Source organism: Myodes glareolus, chromosome 7 (genome assembly GCF_982192425.1).
Source record: "Myodes glareolus chromosome 7, mMyoGla1.1, whole genome shotgun sequence".
NCBI lineage: Eukaryota > Metazoa > Chordata > Mammalia > Rodentia > Cricetidae > Myodes > Myodes glareolus.
Window position 1 is genome coordinate 56,074,736 of NC_142032.1, and position 18,053 is coordinate 56,092,788.

Below are 18,053 nucleotides of genomic sequence, written 5' to 3' on the forward strand. Positions count from 1 at the left end.
ATCTGGTGCCCTCTTCTAGCATGCAAGCAGAACACTGTACATAATAAACAAATAAAAAGGCTGGATAGTGATGGCACATGCCTTTAATCCCAGCGCTTGGGAGGCAGAGACAGGCAGATTTCAGTGAGTGAGGCCAACTCAAAGTGAGTTCCAGGACATCCAGGGCTATACAGAGAAACCCTATCTCAAAACAAACAAACAAAAAAAGATTAACCCTGTCTTGAAAAAAACAAAACAAACAAAAAGATTATTCTGATTGTGTCTGTCTTAATTAGGTGTCTATTGCTGTGAAGAGATACCATGACTACAGCAACTCTTATAAAAGAAAACATTTACTTGAGGCTGGAGAAGTTTAGTCCATTATCGTCATGGTGGAAAGCTTGCCAGCTTGTGGATAGACATAGTGCTGGAGAAGGAGCTTAGAGTTCTGCATATGGATCTTCAGGCAACAGGAAAAAACTGAGACACACTTTCTCCAACAAGGCCACGCCTCCTAATAGTGCCATTCCCTATGGGCTTATGGGGGTCATTTTTACTCAAACTACCACAGTGGCATACCTCTGTAGGACCCTTGTCCTTCACAATGCTTTCAGCAACTGTTATGACTATCTCTGGCCTTTACTAAGCAATGAGCCTTTCCTTCTCAGTGGCAAGTGACAGAAACCATACCAAAACCCCCCAAAAACTGGAATTTGTTAGCTAATGTAATGGAAAATGCTTTGGGTATAGCTGGGACCAGGAACACAAGCAATATCATAGATTTGTTTTCTTGGTTCTGTTTCTTTATTTGGAGGAGCAGTGGGATAGGCTTTGAATAGTCCAGGCTGACCTTGAACTCCTGATCCTCCTTCTTCCACTTCCTGAGTACTGGAATTATAAGTGTGCGTCAGCACGGGAAGTCCCCCTGCTTTCCCTATGTTGCTCTTATTCTCCAGCAGGCTCTTCCTTAGGGTTGCAAAGCTGGTCACCAGCATCCCTAGTCTTGGCCTTTGGAACTCTCACAGTCCCAGCAAGTTCCCAAGGTCCTGTTTACTGTTACTCTATTTCTGCCCCTGAACTATTGCTATGGCTCAGGCTGGCCAAGTACAAGCCTCAAACCCATTTTTAGAGTTTGAGGTGTGGGGTCAATCACCCTGGAGACTGCAGAGTTGGGAGGGGACCTCCAGAGCAAGAGTGACAGGCTGTACAAAGAGCCCATCTCTTACTCTAGTTTGCTTTCTGTTGCTGTCATAAAGCAACCTGGGGAGGAAAGGGTTTATTTCAGCTTATACTTCCGAGTCACGATCTATAGCTGAGGGAAGTCAGGGAAGGAACTCAAGAAGCCACAGAGGAATACAACCAGCTAGTTTTCCCATGCAGCCCAGTCCCACCTGCTGAGGGATGGTGTCACTCAACCAATAGTCATGACAGTATGATCTGAGCATTTCCTGAACTGACGTTCCCTCTAGGAATTAGAGGTGGCATCAAGTTAACAAAGTAGCCAGTACGCCCTCTTACCTGTCCGCTTCTACGCCTCGCTCTGTTGTGCACCTCATCTCACACACACTAGGTCACAGCCTGTGTGAGCCTAGTCCTCTTGGTCTTAATCTCCCCAGACTTCCTCCTGGTCCCCACAGAATGTTCGTTCTTTTCTCTGCCTAGCAAACTCCAACTCATCCATTAATACCTGCTCACATGTCCTCCTTTCCTTGAAGTCTTTTTGTTTCTCCACCCCTGGCAGCAAATCCATCTTTGTAGTTCAAGATTCTTTTTTTAAGAACATTGGTGTTTTACTTGCATGTGTGTCTATGTGAGGGTGCCGGAACCCCTGGAACTGGAGTTCCAGATAGGTGTGTGCACTATGTGAGTGCTGGGAATTAAACCCAGGTCCTCTGGAAGAGCAGCCGGTGTTCTTCTTCTTTTTATTATATATATAGTTTTTTTGTTTGTTTGCTTGTTCGTTTTGTTTTGTTTTCGAGATAAGGTTTCTCTGTAGCTTTGGTGCCTGTCCTGGAACTAGCTCTTGTAGACCAGGCTGGCCTCGAACTCACAGAAATCCACCTGCCTCTGCCTCCTGAGTGCTGGGATTAAAGGCATGCACCACCACTGCCGGGCTGTATATAGTTTTTTGCCTGCATGTATCCCCTGAAGGCCAGAAAAGGGCACCAGGTCTCAGTATTGATGGTTGTGAGCCACCACATGGTTGCTGGGAATTGAACTCAGGAGGCCAGCACTTTTAACCTTGCAGGCCATCTCCAGGCCCTGTGATTCTTTGGTGTGTGTGTGTGTGTGTGTGTGTGTGTGTGTGTGTGTGTGTGTTTTCATGGTATACATGTATGTGGAGATCAGAGGACCGCTTATGAAAGTTGTTTGGTTCTTCTACCATCCACCCTGTGTTCTAGGTATTGAACTCAGGTTGTGAAACTCGGTAGCAAGTACCTTTATTCCCTGAACTGTATTACAGGGCCCCTCTTTTGCTCCTTTGATTGTCAGCCACTGACTAAGTCTCCCTGGTGGTGATTCAGAACTTGATGCTGTCCTGGGGACTTTGTGACGTCACATCCATGCTAATTTAGAATTGCTGTTCTTTCGTGATAGGTTATTTGTTCCAGAGGTTGACCTAGCTTGCCCACTGTGTCTTCTCTAGTCCAGCAGGTCCTGAGGTAAAGATCACTTGCAGAAATGGCTATTTGGGCCAGCCATGGTGGCTCATACCTTACCAGCAGAGGCAAGCAGATCTCTGTGAGTTTGAGGCCAGAGCCTGTTCTACACAGTGAGTTGCTGGACACCCAGGGCTATGTAGAGAGACCCTGTCTCAAAATACAAACAAACAAGCAAAGTCTTTTTAGTTTGGCATGTTGGCACACACCTGCACTACCTCAGGGACAGAGGAGGGAGGGAGGATTGAGAGTTTGGGAACAGCCTGAGATGGAGAAGGCTTTTCATGGTAATGACAAGGGACCTAGGAAGTCCTAAGCATGGGAAGTCCTGAAGGCAGGCTCTGCTCATTGTGTAATATATTTCCTAGTCCAGTGACAGGCATGGGGCCAAAATACTTCTGGGAGGAAGTGCCTGGGCTTGTCCCTACTAGGACAGAACTGTCACCACTCCGGAAAACCCCATGACATTGAGCTAGAGGCCAAAATGCAAACCTAAAGGAAAGTCCCCCTACCACCCAGTTCCCAAGGGTAGAAGCCACCATCTGGGGGTGACTCTATGGATGACTGCTCACCTGGAACCCCAGCCTTGGATGGCCAAATTCTCCAAAATGGGGTGAAAAGGGAGGAGGGGAGGGCAGGGCTTGGCAGGAGTCCTGGGCAGGAAGGAAGCACTAACAATCAAGGAAAAACACAGCCAAGGCTTGGGTTGGGCTCAGGTCGCAGGCACCGCAGGCAGTGCTGAGCTGGGACTTCAAGGCTCCCAGGGGTGGACCCAGCTCCTTCACCACCCCTAGATACCCTGTGATGACCCGGGAGGGGAGCTTGCACCCCTCGTGAGACCTCCATCACCCCTTCCCAGCGCCTTCTCTCGATGCCCCCAAGATGATCGCCCCTGCCATCTCCGTCATCCCACCTACCTCTCAGGATCCTGTGTTCCCAAGCGGCAGAGAGCTGGCTGCAGCCCAGTGCAGAGGAGAGGGACTCCATGCTGGTGTCTTCGTTCTGGTCAGCCTTTGGGAATGGGGGACTTTCAGCTGTACTCTCCGGGGCCCATCAGGTCAGGGTCCAAGATGAGTGCAATTTCCAGGAAGAAGTGGCCGGGAAGGGAAGGAAGGTCTGAGTCAGTCTCTGTGTGGTCATCTCCGTGGGGGAGGAAGCTGTAGGGCTGGACCTAGTGGGCCCATCCTAGGTCAGGGAGGCTGTGAGCTGAGAGGAAAACCGAACCCCCTCTTCTAGTGTACCCATCTGTGCCTTCTTGGGACCACCGTGTCCAAGAGCCATCCCAATGGACATATTCCATAACCCAACTTTGGATGTCCAGCTGGAACACAGGGTCCAGGCTGGGAGCTGCAGACACTTCTCTGAGTGTCTGACAGAAGTGCAAGCCACCCAGGCTGTCCCCAAAGAATTAGGCTGTTCTAGCTCCACTCCTGCACACGTAGCCTGAGGAGTTGTGTAAAAAGCCAGTTTAGTAACTGAAATCTTATTTATTTAGTTTTCTTTTGTTTTGAGACAGGGTATCACTCTGTAGACCTGGCTGGTCTGGAGCTCTATATGTGCCCCAGGTTAGCCTAGAAATCATGACAATCCTCCTGTCTCAACTTTGTGAGTATTGGAATTATAGGCACATACCACAGTACCTAACCAGAAATTCCATTCTATAAATGATTAACAGTGAGACTCCAAATGGCAATGCCAGGTATGTATGGACAATCCCATGTATGCACAATCCCATGTACGCACCATCCCATGTATGCACAATCCCACCCACTGGGAGTCTCCTCAGGGACTCTGTGTCTCTGGCCCGTTCATAAATGGAGGAAAAGCTAAGCTGTCCTCTTCATTGTACAGGGCAGAACCCAGTCAGGGTCAGCCCATCCTGGGTGCAGACTGGGTGAGTCATTGTCTTGCTCGGGATAACACCAAGAACCAAGGAACCATCCAAGCAGCATGAACAGCTGGCGCTAAACACTTTTCCCATCCAGGGTGACTGAAAACAATTCCCAGAGCACAGGTGGCAGCTTCGGTCTGCTCTGCTGTTCTCTACATCGTCCCTCCAGCCCCGACCCCCCACTCACCCCGCCACAGACACTACCCTAAAGAGCCCCGGGCTGCTCACTGGCAGTGCAGCACTGTGCAGGAGAGCTTACGTCCCCCCCAACCCTCCACTCCTGTTACTTCCTGCTTTGTTGCCAGCTCTGGTCCTGGAGGCTGGAATGTCTGAGAACATCTGGATGCCAGCTGGCATCTGTGAGGGTCCTTATATAGTTTCATCCCCTGGCAGGAGGCAGAAGAAAAAGTGGGTGGGTGGGGAGAGAGGGAGAGAAAGTGGGCTTGCATCCTCCAGCCCATCCGTGCTGGCACTAAGCCTTTTGTGAACTTAGAGCGCTATGATCTAAACAGCCCCCAGCAGGCCCCACCTCCCAACACTGTTGTTGTGGGGAGTAAATTTCCAATATCTGCCTTTGAGGGGTATACTCAAAATACAGCCTTCACCCATATGACACTGTGGCCCAGGTTCCTTTCCAGGACCGTCCTCAGTTTTCCTCTCAGCCATCCAGGCCGATCCTGACCTGTCCTGGGACACTGAGCAAGGAGTAGAGCCAGCTGAAGATTAAATCCTGCCAGGTGCGGTGGCTCACACCTTCAATGCCAGGACTAGGGAGGCAGAGGCAGGTGGATCTCTGGGGGTTTGAGGTCAGCCTGGTCTACAGAGCGAGTTCCAAGCCAGTCAGGGCTATGTAGTAAGAAAAATCTAAAACTCTCTTTTTATTCATTTCCCATTGATACAGGAACAAATTAACACAAGCTTGGTGGCTTAAAAGCATACAGACCGGGCTGGAGGGACGGCTCCAGAGGTTAGGGTGCAAGCTGCTGAAGCCATCCGAACATGGCTCCCAGAGCTGACGTCATCTGATGTCAGCCAATGTCAGGCAATTCACAGCACCTGTAACAAGACCTGCGTGCCTCAGGGGCCACCCGCACACATCCCTACACAGAAGCAGACATATACACTAATTTAAAGCAACACTGCCACACAAATTCCTTGCTATGTGGTGAAGGTCAGAAGTCCTGTGAAGTTAAAGTCAAGATGTCTGGAAGCTCCAGGGAGAGTCTGTCCTTGTCTTCTCCAGCTATTAGGATGCTCAGAGCTTCTTGGTTTGTGAGCTCTTCTTTTCCTCTAAGAATAGGACCAGAGTATCTTTCGGGCTAGCCCTTCCTTCCTTCCTTCCTTCCTTCCATTATAGATAGACTGATTGGCGTGTGTAGCAGTCAGACGAAAACCTGTGGGTATGGGTGCTCTTCTTCCACCATGAGAGTTCCAGAGCTCCAACCCAGGTCATCAGGCTTGGGGATAGTGAACTTTAGTTCATAGAGTGCTTAAGTCCAGCTCGTGTGAGGCCCTGACTTCTGTCCACAGCACTGCATAAACAGGATGGGTGGTGCAAGTCTGCGATCCCAGCACTCAGAAGGCAGAGGCAGGAGGGTCAGAAGCCGAACCATCCCATTATACCCACCCCATGTTTTATTGTTTTTGACAGAGGGTCTCACCATGTAGCCCAGGCTGGCCTGTAATTCACTGTAGACCAGGCTGGCCTCAAACTTGAAGTGATTACTCTGCCTCTGCTCCCCCAGCTCTCTAGCGCTAGGATGACAGGCATATGCTGCCAGGCCTAGCTTATGGCCCTTCTTTAATTTTTGTCTTTTTTTTTTATTTTTTAAGGGCCCTTGTAATTAAACTTGGCCCATTTGGATAACTGAGCACAGTCTTTATTTCTTTAAAAAAATAACGTTGATGGCAGAGGCAGGCAAGTTTCTGAGTTCAAGGCCAACCTGATCAATATAGTGAGTTCCAGGACATCCAAGGCTATGTAGAGAGACACTGTCTCAAAACAAACAAAAAAATGAAAAAAATAAAACAAATAGAAACCCAGCAACAGCAATAAATTACATTAAGTCAGGTGTAGTGGCACATGCCTTTAATCCCAGCACTTGGGAGGCAGAGGCAGGCGGATCTCTGTGAGTTTGATACAGGCTTGGTCTAAATAGTGAGTTCCATACCAGCCAGAGCTACAGTGAGATTCTGTCTCAAAAAATAAATTACATTGTGTTTTTGTGGAGGGGCATGCATGTTTGATGTGGTTGTATGTGGTCAGAGAACATTTAATAGTTCTCTCCTTCTTTCACTATGAAAGCCCCAGAAATCAAACTCAGGTTGTGAGCCTTGACTGCAAACATGTTTAGCTGCTGAATCCTCACTCATAATGACCCTCTTATTTAGTTATTTTTGGTTTCTCAAGACAGGGTTTCTCTGTAGCTTTGGAGCCTGTCCTGGAACTAGCTCTTGTAGACCAGACTGGCCTTGAACTCACAGAGATCCGCCTGCCTCTGCCTCCCGAGTGCTGGGATTAAAAACATGCGCCACCACTGCCCAGCTGACTCTCTTTTATTTTTGGACTTGAAATATGGACTTAACTATATGGATGGGAAGAATAACTGTGCACTCCTGATCCTCCTGCTTCTGCCTTCTCCTGTTTACACAGCGCTGAGGACAGAAGTCAGGGCCTCACGTGCTACTTAAGCCCTCTATGAACTAAAGTACAAGCCTAGTCCAGGATAATCTCTATTTTAAAGTCCCCTGAGCAGGGCATCGTGATTTCCATCTATAGTCCTAGCTCTTTGGGAGGTTGAGGAAGGAGGACTGGTTGAGCCCAGGTTTCTGCTTATCACAATCCCCTGGGTACTCAAAATTCCCTTCCCATATAACAAGCAGTCATAGGTTCCAGAGGTTAAAATGGGGAGATCTTAATCTAGGGATGCATGCATGTGTGAATGTGAGGGCGTGTGAGTGTGTGTATGCATACATGCATGTGTGACTGGTGATTAAACAGGGACTAACATACAGGGAAACACACCAAGCCCCTCAGAGATGTGTTTCCTAACCCAGATTACGGACATCTTTAAGGATGCATGACTCATAGTCCTTCCCATTCTGCCTTTCCCCCCTGGCTTGGCTGACACATTCGCTCACACCAGCATCCTTCCCTCCTGTACATACATCCCATTTCTTCAGTTGCTGCCTGGAAGTCAAGCGTCCTGGCTCCTCTCCTCCCACCTTTCTCTTTTGCCTCACTCCTCTTCGCACTTAACCACCTGGAAGGGTTTCACCCTGTGCCTTGTACCTTGAATTTCTTGAGTCCCCACCTCTCAGCTTTCCTAACCACAAGTAGACACTCAACGAAGTTATTCCACTTACTCACAGAACGAAGCAATGACAAGTTTCTCTAGGTCTATCTCAGCAACCTTAGAACCTGCCCTTCAATAACTGTTTCTGATCCTGTTTGACTGTATAAATGAACGAATCATTGTACGAGCCCAAACCCACGTCGGAAACCACCTAGCATGACAGCAAACACAGGCATGCCCAGTCTCTCTCTGTCTTTCTCCATCTGTCTGTTTCTGGTTTTCTCCGCGCTGCTCCCTCCCCGAATCTTTCTCTCTCCCTCCTTCCATCACTCTCTCTTCTAGGTTAGGCAAACTCTTCAAAGCGCTCCTAAGCTTAGAAGGCGCCAGCAAAGCCCGATTCATTCCGGTAGAGTCACAGAATACACTCGTGCGGACATCTCCCGGGTCACAATCCTTCCGGCAAGGAAACCTATCCAAGGACGCTCAGAGATTTCTCAAGAATTCGCTCTTCCGGCCTTTGCTGGCCCAGTGCTTCTAGCCTAAAGTTTTGACTCCAACATGCACAGCTGGCGTCCTGGTATCCACCACTGCTACTCCTGGGCGAATGCTCCGAGCTACTTGAGGCTAAGGCTCTGGAATCTAGCAGAACAGTCTGCAGAACAGAGAACTTGGGTGGTGCCGCGGTGGGCGGGGATGTGTGGAAGGGGGCTGGAAAAGGGCGACTCGGGATTGGCTTCTAGTGCTGGGGGCGGGGCTTCGGGTCTGAGGTCCGCGCTGTAAGTTCCCAGGCCCACCCTGGTGCTCTATCCCGGCCGCGCAGCTCTGCGGCTTTGCCCGCGCGCCTCAAGGTGAGTCTGTGCTGAGGTTTCTCAGGCCTCTGGTGGCTTCTTGGAGAGTCCCATCCAGGGTGGTGCTCGGTTCTGGTCTAGGTCAGGCCCCTTACCAGGCGCCTGGGTTCCCGCCCCCTACCCATGACCTCCCACAGCGCTCAGGGCGCTGCGCTGTCAGTTTTGCAGCTCCTGTCTATACGCAGTGTTCTATGCTGAAGCCACGAGACCAGGGAGCATCCTTCCTCGGCCCGTGTCCCCGCCTGGGCTGGAGGCCGTATTTTTAGCGGCTGGTGAGGTGTCCTCCTATCTTTAGCTGCAATGTTACTGAAACGGGTCTGGGCTGCGCCAGGCAGCGCTTGGCTGGGGAGCTGGAGGGGTCGGCGCGGGAACGCGAGCCAGGGTTGAGCAGCCGGACTCGCTGGAGGGCGGGGGCCTGCACGTCCGAAACCTGGCGGCACGCCAAGCAGACACTGGGACCTCGCCCAAGCCGGGAAGCTTAGGCAAGGCCCCTCCCAGAGCTCGGGGATCAGGATAAGGTCCCCCAGTCTTCGCACTTCCACCCTCACCGTGGTCTGATTGTGAGACCCAATGAAAAAGCCCTATGGGTGATACACCTCGGGTAGGGGAGCGCGCAGCTCCGCGGTGGGCTCAGCCTGGAGCCGGTGTGCTCAGCGGGACCCAAGAACGCTGGACTATAGCGGGGGCGCGCGCGCCACCTAGCGACCACGGGTCCTATCGCTTCTCTGCGCTGGGACCCAGGGAGACCGCTGCAGGAGAACCAGCTTCTGAGGTGACCCTGTCAGGGCTGGCAAAAGGAAACCCATGCCTGGGGGCTGAGTGGGGTTCGGTTTTTGTTCTTGTTGCAACCCAGGAGAGCTGAAAGGTTTGATAAAGAACTTGCCGGTATTTGCTGAATGTCCTTTGATAGTGACCGTGGACTCATCTATTTATGCAGAGCTTCTTGTTTCCAGAATAGCAAAGGGTCAGCCCATTTTAAAGATGGGGAAGGTGAGTCCAGTCCCGGAGAGGAAAAATGCGTTGCCCAAGGTCACAGAGTTCCAGGTGAAATTAGATTCCAAACTATTCCTTTTGCGCTGGCAAGATGTCTCAGCAGAAATAGCATGCTGAGCAAGCTTGAGGATGAGTTCCATCTGCGAAACGTAAAGATGGAGGGAGAGAAATGACTCCACAAAGTTGCCCTCTGACCTACACACACACACACACACACACACACACACACGCGCGCGCGCGCGCGCACGCGCGCGCGCGTGCCATAATACATATGAGCTTGTGTGTGAGCTTGCATGCACACACATACACACATACATCGTGTGTATATTCACGATAACAATAAATGCAACTTTTTAATTTGTTTGGTTGTCTTTTAGAAACAATATTTTAGTTCTTAGGGGCAGGCAGATTTCTAAGTTCAGCTGGCCTGGTCTACAGAGTGAGTACCCGGACAGCCAGGACAACCAGTTATGTAGAGAAATCCTGTCTAAAAAACAAACAAACAAACAAACAAACAAACAAAAACACTTTTACTGCATCTAAGAGTAGGGACAAAAATCACGCCTAGAGCTGGGCATGCTAGCACACTTTTTTTTTCCTTTTGGTTTTCAGGATGTTTGAGGGGGTCTCCCTTTGTAAACTCTGGCTGTCCTGGAACTCACTATGCAAACTAAGCTGGCCTCGAACTCACAGAGATCTGCCTGCCTTTGCCTCCCAAGTGCTAGGATTAGACATTCATCACCATGCCCAGCTGGGTGGCACACTTTTAATCCTGGCACTTGGGAAGCGAAAGCAGATCTCTGCGAGTTTGAGGCCAGCCTAGTCTACAGAATGTGACAAAAGGGAAAAAAATCATTAGTTCTGAAGTGTGTCTGGAGGGAGGGGAATTTCCGGGAACATCCAGAGTGAGCAGGGCTAAATATTCTCCGTGACCAGAGGGGATCTGCCTCCAGGAAGTTATTTCCTCTGAGGGAGGCCCAGGGTTGCTGTCCAGGGCAACCCAAAGAGCTGGGATGGCTCCCATCTGCTCCTCCGGTTGTCAGAGGAGGTTCCTCCTGGCAACCTTCCTCCAATCAGAGTTCCTTCCAGCTCTGAACTCTGGCAAGTCCGGGAAGTGGCAGCCAAGGGATATGACTACATAGAGGAAGCCTGGGGACTTGATAGTTTCTCTCCTGTTCCCCATCCGTATCACCGCCTTGAAGCCACATGGGCCAGCCTTGGTACCAGTGCCTTTCCTTGCTAGGTGGATGAGGCTCCACTCTGGTGGCTATCTAGGACAGTAATGGCACCCACCACACTGTGGCTTTAATGTGTGAGGAACCCCATGACAGGCTGGAGCCTCCAGTCCTGTGGTTGTTAGATCTAGTCAGGATTGCTGGTCGTTATTCCCAGCTTTCTCCTGGGTGGCTGATGCTGGCCCCACCCTTCCCTTTAGCCTCTGTTCTCCTCACATCTGGATTTGGGTGGGTACATCTGGCTCAGAGTGAGACAGCTGTCAGGGACGCCCAGTTTTCTGTGGAAACACCCAAGCTGTCTTGGAGCTCTAGTGTGATGGAGTGAGGGTGGGGGAAGGACCTGGCCCAAGCTCAAGGCAGATCTCACCAATCGGCCCAGCTCTCCCTCGGTGGAAAGGAAGCAGTAGTTACCCCATTGCTACACAGCAGCAAACTGGACAGATCAGATGTGTTCACAGGGTAAACCAGTGACAGAATTCTAAGACCTAGGGTGCATCTTCTTCCGACAACTCCTCTAAAATTAGCTGGAATCTACCATGAAATTCATTCCCTTGTCTCCTGTTGGCTGCAGGTGCTCAGAGGCAAGAGATGTCCAGCCTCCATGGTTCAGCATGACTAGCCTAGGGTGTCCGGCCTCGGGGTGGGGTTTCCTGAGCAAGGACCTATGCTGAGATGGGGGCAGTTAGGACTCTGCCCTGCCTGCATCCTGCTACCTTCTTCCTGCACTTCCTGATCACCCACAGCCTACCCAGGATGGAGACTGAAGCAGAGGAAACAGGGGGTGCCACCTTTGCTCAGGTGTGGGCTGGCCTAGAGGAGACTTAGTGGAAGAAGACAGGCTTCTCTGGCTTTAATCCTGGCCCTGCTGCTGGCTGCAATGTGAGCTTGGACATGTTGGCTCCAGAGGGGTCACGCAAAGATGGGGACAGACCACCAAAGTCTAATAAACCAGAAGCAAACTGTATTCCAGAAACCAGATTCCAGGAAAACCAGAAGCAAGCTTAAAAGTAAAAAAAATAAATAAATAAAAATAAAAAAATAAAAACACTGCGGGCCGCAGAAGCTTATCAGCTAGCTGAGACCACAGTCAGAGATGGTGTTTGTTAGGCTGTGGCCAAAGGCTAGTTTCTGAACCCACCTTTTATAGTTAGGGCACCAAGCATTAGGTCTGAACAAAGGATTTTTACAATCTTGCCCCTACCCGTGGGTCAGTCAACGTAGATCCTAAGGAGGGGAGTGAGTTCTAATGTCAATGGGTAGCTATCATGAAATATGTTTCAGAGTAGATTACAGTGAAAGTCAATAATTACAAGAAAACAGGTATCTTTAGCAATTAGTCAGAAGAGAGACTGCTAGTAATACCAGAAGGTTAATAAATTAGAATTAATTAATTAAGGGACTAGAGATATGGCTCAGAGGTTAAGAGCATTGCCTGCTCTTCCAAAGGTCCTGAGTTCAATTCCCAGCAACCACATGGTGGCTCACAACCATCTGTAATGAGGTCTGGTGCCCTCTTCTGGCCTGCAGGCATACATGCAGTCACAACACTGAAAACAAAATAAACAAATCTTTAAAAAATTAATTGGTTCTTAGGGAATTTAAAAGATAGCAGAAACCTTTTCACACTATCTCAAGGTAAAACTCAGATACAGACTGCCATACTTTGTATCCTCCACTGTCAGCGCTCATTGGTTAGACGGTGTTTGTACTGTCCACTGTCCTCCGGGTTCCAGGCAGTGTGTACTGGAGCCCCATGCCTCCCCTTTGATGGTGCCAGTTTCCCATAACGAAGACAGTGTCTAACCCAGAGGTCACGTATCTCTGTCTCCTAAAGGTTAACTCAGTTCACATCTGTCGTTCATCAAGGATGACCAAGACACTACTCTCAGAAGCTCCAGCCTTGTGTACAGAACAGCCAGATGTAAAATGGAATGACCTAGGCTAATGGAGGCTTCTTAAGCGTCTGAGAAAATGGCTCACTGTGAATGATTGATCCTCGATCTGCTGAGAAAACTGTTGACAGTCTGTTCTCATTCTCCTTGACTTATAACTTTATATTTATTTCTACATTCTTATTTTTGGAATCTTCATTTTTAATTTCTTATTCTTGGACTCTTCAGACAAATTTCTTTTCCTTTTGCACTTGATTCTGCTTGTGGAGTCAAATGAGTCAGGCCCTCCCTACAGCAACCCCACCAAGGGACTGGAGGGCACACGGCACAGCACCTGCTCTGTTTCCGCACACGGCACAGCACCTGCATTGTTAAACCAGCCTGGCGCCTGCACAGGGCGCCTTTTTCCTACCTTAAAGATAGTTCTGTTTCCTGGCCGGAGAAACGACCCAGGCTTAGTGAGAAGCTGATGGCTGAGTGCAGCTCTGTTTCTTGGGGTTTTATTATTTGTGTTGTGTTTTTAGACAGCACCTCAAAAAAAGAAAAACTGCATTTATATAAACTGAAAAAGTGCTCACTGTAACAGCACACGTACTAAATCAGAGCAACACAGAGATGGTCAGTGTGGCCTCTGCGCAAGGATGACAAGGATGACACTCAACTTTGCGAAGCAGCCTCTGAGCCTTTTTTTTTTTTTTTTTTTTTTTTTTGCTTTTAGAGACAGGGTTTTTCTGTGCGGCCCAGGCCATCCTGAAATTCTCTTTTAGACCAGGCTGGCCTCAGAGATCGATCTGCCTCTGCCTCCCGAGTGCTGGGATTTAAAGGCGCGTGCTACCGCCACTCAGCTTTTCTTTTAAAAGAGTTTTTATGTATATAAGTGTTTTACCTATATGTGTTTGTGTGTTCATTAATGCATGATATTTTTTTAAGAATCTGGGCATGATGCCACTTACCTTCAGTCCCAACACTCAGAAGACAGATACAGACAAATCTCTCTGAGTTCCAGGCCAGACAAGGTGAGACTCAGTCCCCTAAAAAATGTCTAAACAAGAGAGGAAAAGTCAGCCTGAAACTATGACATCACCGGCATTTAGGCCAACACCCCTTCACACACATGTAGATTGTCCATGTGTACTTTAGTATGCCAATGGGCAAAGTTATAGGTCATCTGCTGGGGACACTTTTTCCTCCAAAGCAGGGACCACATACCACCACTCTTCCGACCAGTATGACGACCTGATTCTCATTTCTCATGTTAAGATAAGATCCTAAACAGGCTGGCATAGATGGAGTGTGGGTGGCAGGGGCATTGGTAGTCCGTGCTTTTAATAAATGGCACCCTCTCAGGCTAGAGAGATGGCTCGGTGATTAAACACATGTTGCCTTTGCAGAGGTTGGGTTCCCAGCACCCACAGGTGGCTCACAACCAGTTCCAGGCATATGATGTTCCCTTTTACCTCTACAGACCAGCCATGCCCATGGTGCCCTCACATACTCACAGTCAACACTCACATACATAAATAAACCTGAAGAAACTTAACGGCATCCTTTTGAACGTTTCCACATTTTGCTTGTCTCTCTCTGTGTTATCTTGCTTTCTGAAAGCATCTAGCTGTGTCTGATACTTCTCATTTGTTTCAGTCTGTTTCTCCTGCTAGGCATATGCTCTGCCAGGAGCTACATGGCAACCCCGAGTTTTAGTGTTCAGATGGGGATCATAGGAGGGTTGTGATAACATGTTTGCAAAGCTCTCAGAAGAATACCAACTCCAAAAAGTATTATATACCCTGCCTCATCCCTCTCAGTGCTGGGGCGGGGAGGATGGTCAGACAGAAACTCCAGACTCAACCTCTGCTTCTGACCTGAGGAAGGAAAAAAGGGAAACCTCCAAGTGGGAAGTGATGGATTATGAGTCATTGGTCATTCGGCTGTTGGCTGGATGCCTGTGTTCCCAGCACTGAGCCAGGGTGGGAGAGACAGTTTCCAAACTCTCCATCCTCAGTTGAGTAGGGAGTTGAGACCAATGGTGAGGCTCACATACAATGGGGCACTTCTTGTGTGGCAGAACATAGCTGATGGTGGTCAGGGATAAGCGTGAATACTGGGCACGAGCAGTAAGTAGAGCCAGAGGTCGGGGCTGGAGTTTGTAGGTGTCTAAGGACCTAGCATCAAGATTCAGGGTCTCCGTTCCTCCTCAGGAGATGTGGGAGGGCTGCTGTAGTGTACACTTTTAATCCCAGCACTCGAAAGGCAAAGGTGGGTGGATATCTCTGAGTTCCAGATCAACTTAGTTTACATAGTGAGTGCTAGATCAACCAGGGCTACATAGTGAACTCTGCATAAAAACAAAAAAAAGAGGGGGCAGTGGTGGCCCACGTCTTTAATCCCCACTCTCAGGAGGCAGAAATAGTTGAGTTTGAGGTCATCCTGGTCTACAGAGAGGGTTCCAGGATAGTCAGTGCTACACAGAGGATCCTGTCTCGAAAAAGCAAAATAAATAAATAAATAAGCAACAACAACAACAAAAAGACCCTCATTACATAGCCCAGGCTGACATCAAAGTCACAGAGATCTACTTTACTTGTCTCTGCCTTCCTTGTGTTAGGATTAAGGTGTGATCCACCAAGCCCCACGTGTTGACTTTTTAAAGTTTGTTTTATTATTGTCGTGTGTTTATGAGTGTGGACACATGCCGCAGCTGCTTGACGAGGTCAGAGAACAGTTTTCAGGACTCCATTCTCTCCAGCTGTGGGTTCTGCAGACCAAACACGGGTTGGCGGGCTTGTACAGCGCGTGCTTTCGCCCACTCAGCCATCTCGTCTGCCCATGTCCTCTTTATTTATTTTTATCTCCATTTTTTTTGTTTTGTGGTTTTGTGTGTGTGTGTTTCTTTGTTTTTAAAGACAGGGTTTCTCTGTGTAGTCTTGGTTGCCCTGGAACTCACTCTGTAGACTAGGCTGGCCTCAAACTCACAGAGACCTGCTTACCTCTACCTCCTGAGTGCTGGGATTAAAACGTGTGCCTGTTGTAAGGAAGAGGGGCCTGCTTGTTCATCCTGGCCACCTGGCTAGCTTAGCCCAAAAATAATCACACAGAGAGTGTATTAATTAAAATACTGCTTGGTCCATTAGCTCTAACTTCTTATTGGCTAACTCTTACATCTCAGTTTAACCCATTTTTATTAATCTGTGTATTGCCACATGGCAGTGGCTTACCGGGAAAGATTCGGCATGTCTGTCTCTGGCAGCTCCATGGTGTCCCCTACTCCGCCTTTCTTCCTCCCAGCATTTAGTTCTGTCTTCCACGCCTACCTAAGTTCTGCCCTATCAACTAGGCCAAGGCAGTTTCTTTATTCATTAACCAATAAAAGCAACACACAAACAGAAGAACCATGTGCCACCACCAACCAGCTGTTTTTCTCCATTTTTTGAGACAGGACCTTATGAATCTGAGGCTGATTTCACAGCCAGAAATTGGTATGTAGCCAAGGATAACCTTGAACTCTTGATCTTGTCTCAAGTGCTGAGGGCACTGGCTGCACCATCGTACATGTATTTATGGGGTTCTGGGGACTGAACCAGGGCTTCCTACATGGTAGGCAGTCACTAGAACTGAGCTACATCCCCAGCTCTTTTATTGTGTTTTGTTTTGAGGCAGGTTCTCACATAGCCTAGGCTGGCCTTGAACTCCTAACCTAACATCTGTGTCTCCTAAGTGTTTGGAATTATTGGCACGCCCCTCACCTCAACAGTTGCTTTGTGTGTTGTCCTCCTGTCCCTGATTTATGTGCTCTTTCATTTTAGTTTCTCAAACTTGGACTAAGGAAAGAATCTTGGAAGAAAAGCAAACCATATCGCTGCTGCCGAGACCTCACCTGTCTGCCTCCAGCTCTGCAGAAGGAAGAAAGTGGGATAGTCACACACCCACACCCTGTCTTCATGGGCCTTTAACCTAACTTCTAATTCCCTGAGCCAACTTTGATCACATTTACCCTCTAATCTTTAGTGTTGGCAAGTGTGGACATCTGAACACCGTCCTCTGGAGCCAGTGTTTTGGGCTGAGGGTGTTGAGAGGGTACTGAGGACTGAGCAACCAGGGCTGTGTGCTGAAGTCACCATGTCCACCAAGGTCCCCATTTATCTGAAACGTGGCAGCCGCAAAGGCAAGAAGGAAAAGCTTCGGGACCTGCTGTCCTCAGACATGATTAGCCCACCACTTGGGGACTTCCGTCACACTATTCACATTGGCAGTGGTGGTGGTGATGACATGTTTGGGGACATCTCCTTCCTGCAGGGCAAGTTCCACCTCCTTCCAGGAACAGCAGTGGAGGAGGCTGAGGAGGATGGCAGCTTCGACCTTCCCTTCCAGTTCACTCGCACTGCCACAGTGTGTGGGCGGCAGCTCCCCGACGGACTGTCACCTCTGCTCAAAAATGCCATCTCCCTCCCTGTCATTGGAGGTCCCCAGGCTCTCACCCTGCCCACAGCCCAGGCTCCACCTAAGCCTCCTCGCCTGCACCTGGAGTCACCACAGTCGTCTCCAAAGTCCTCCCCGCAGGAGGCAGGAAATGTGGACATCTGGAGGATTCCAGAGGCCAGCTCCCCCCACAATGGGATGAGCCCAGAGCCAGAGGCTGAAGAGCCTTTCCTGTCCCATGCCAGCTCCCTGCTGTCTCTGCACGTGGACCTGGGGCCATCTATCCTGGATGACGTCCTTCAGATCATGGATCAGGACCTGGGCCACGTGCAGATCCCCACATAGGACCCTTGCTGACCAGACAGGTCACAGGGGCTGTGGTGACACCAAGAGACATCTATGGACATGGCCCTGACCTAGGAGTCAGCGTCCCAGATCTCACCTGTGGGTGCTGGTCAGTGACTGTGTTTTGAGCCTTTTCTTTTCTTCCCTCCTCCCAATGGACAGACAACATATTTTCTTCCCTCTAACAACATCCACAGGGGGCTATGTCAGATTTGCCCCAGATATTATTGAGCCTCTTAGGTCACCTGGGGCCCCACTTCCAATAGTTCCCTTTCCCTTGCTGAAATGGACTCTACCCCTTTTCCACTCCCCTCCACCCATCTGTCTTTGCGCCCTGGTCTGGGAGCATGTTGTCCGTAACCAGACATGATATGCCTTGTGTCCTGTCCCATACCTTCTCCACATGACCAGGGGATTCTGGTTGCAATAAAACATGCTGCTGGTGGTGGCTGAGCATCCTGTCCCCTTGTCCCGGGTTTCCTTCCAAAGGTGGGCCAG

At 49.4% G+C, this 18,053-nt stretch overlaps 1 protein-coding gene and 1 long non-coding RNA gene across 3 annotated transcripts; one reads left to right on the forward strand and one right to left on the reverse strand.

Moving 5' to 3' along the window:
* Positions 1–5,377: 5,377 nt before the first annotated feature.
* Positions 5,378–13,904, reverse strand: LOC146893552 (uncharacterized). The gene is made up of 2 exons (XR_015003179.2): positions 13,748–13,904; positions 5,378–9,807 (listed from the first exon to the last, which is right to left on the reverse strand). It is a non-coding gene; the product is annotated as an uncharacterized LOC146893552 (long non-coding RNA).
* On the forward strand, positions 8,574–18,016 carry Cdc42ep2 (CDC42 effector protein 2). Of its 2 annotated transcripts, XM_087908205.1 has the most exons (3): positions 8,658–8,674; positions 13,725–13,810; positions 16,598–18,016. In XM_087908205.1, exon 3 carries the CDS (start codon positions 16,911–16,913, stop codon positions 17,553–17,555), a length of 645 nt encoding a protein of 214 aa, XP_087764331.1. In that variant the 5' UTR covers positions 8,658–8,674; positions 13,725–13,810; positions 16,598–16,910; the 3' UTR covers positions 17,556–18,016. The 2 variants fall into 2 exon arrangements, with proteins under 2 accessions (XP_048314163.1, XP_087764331.1); XM_048458206.2 differs by lacking the exon at positions 13,725–13,810 and having other exon boundaries at positions 8,574–8,674.
* The last annotated feature ends 37 nt before the right edge of the window (positions 18,017–18,053 follow it).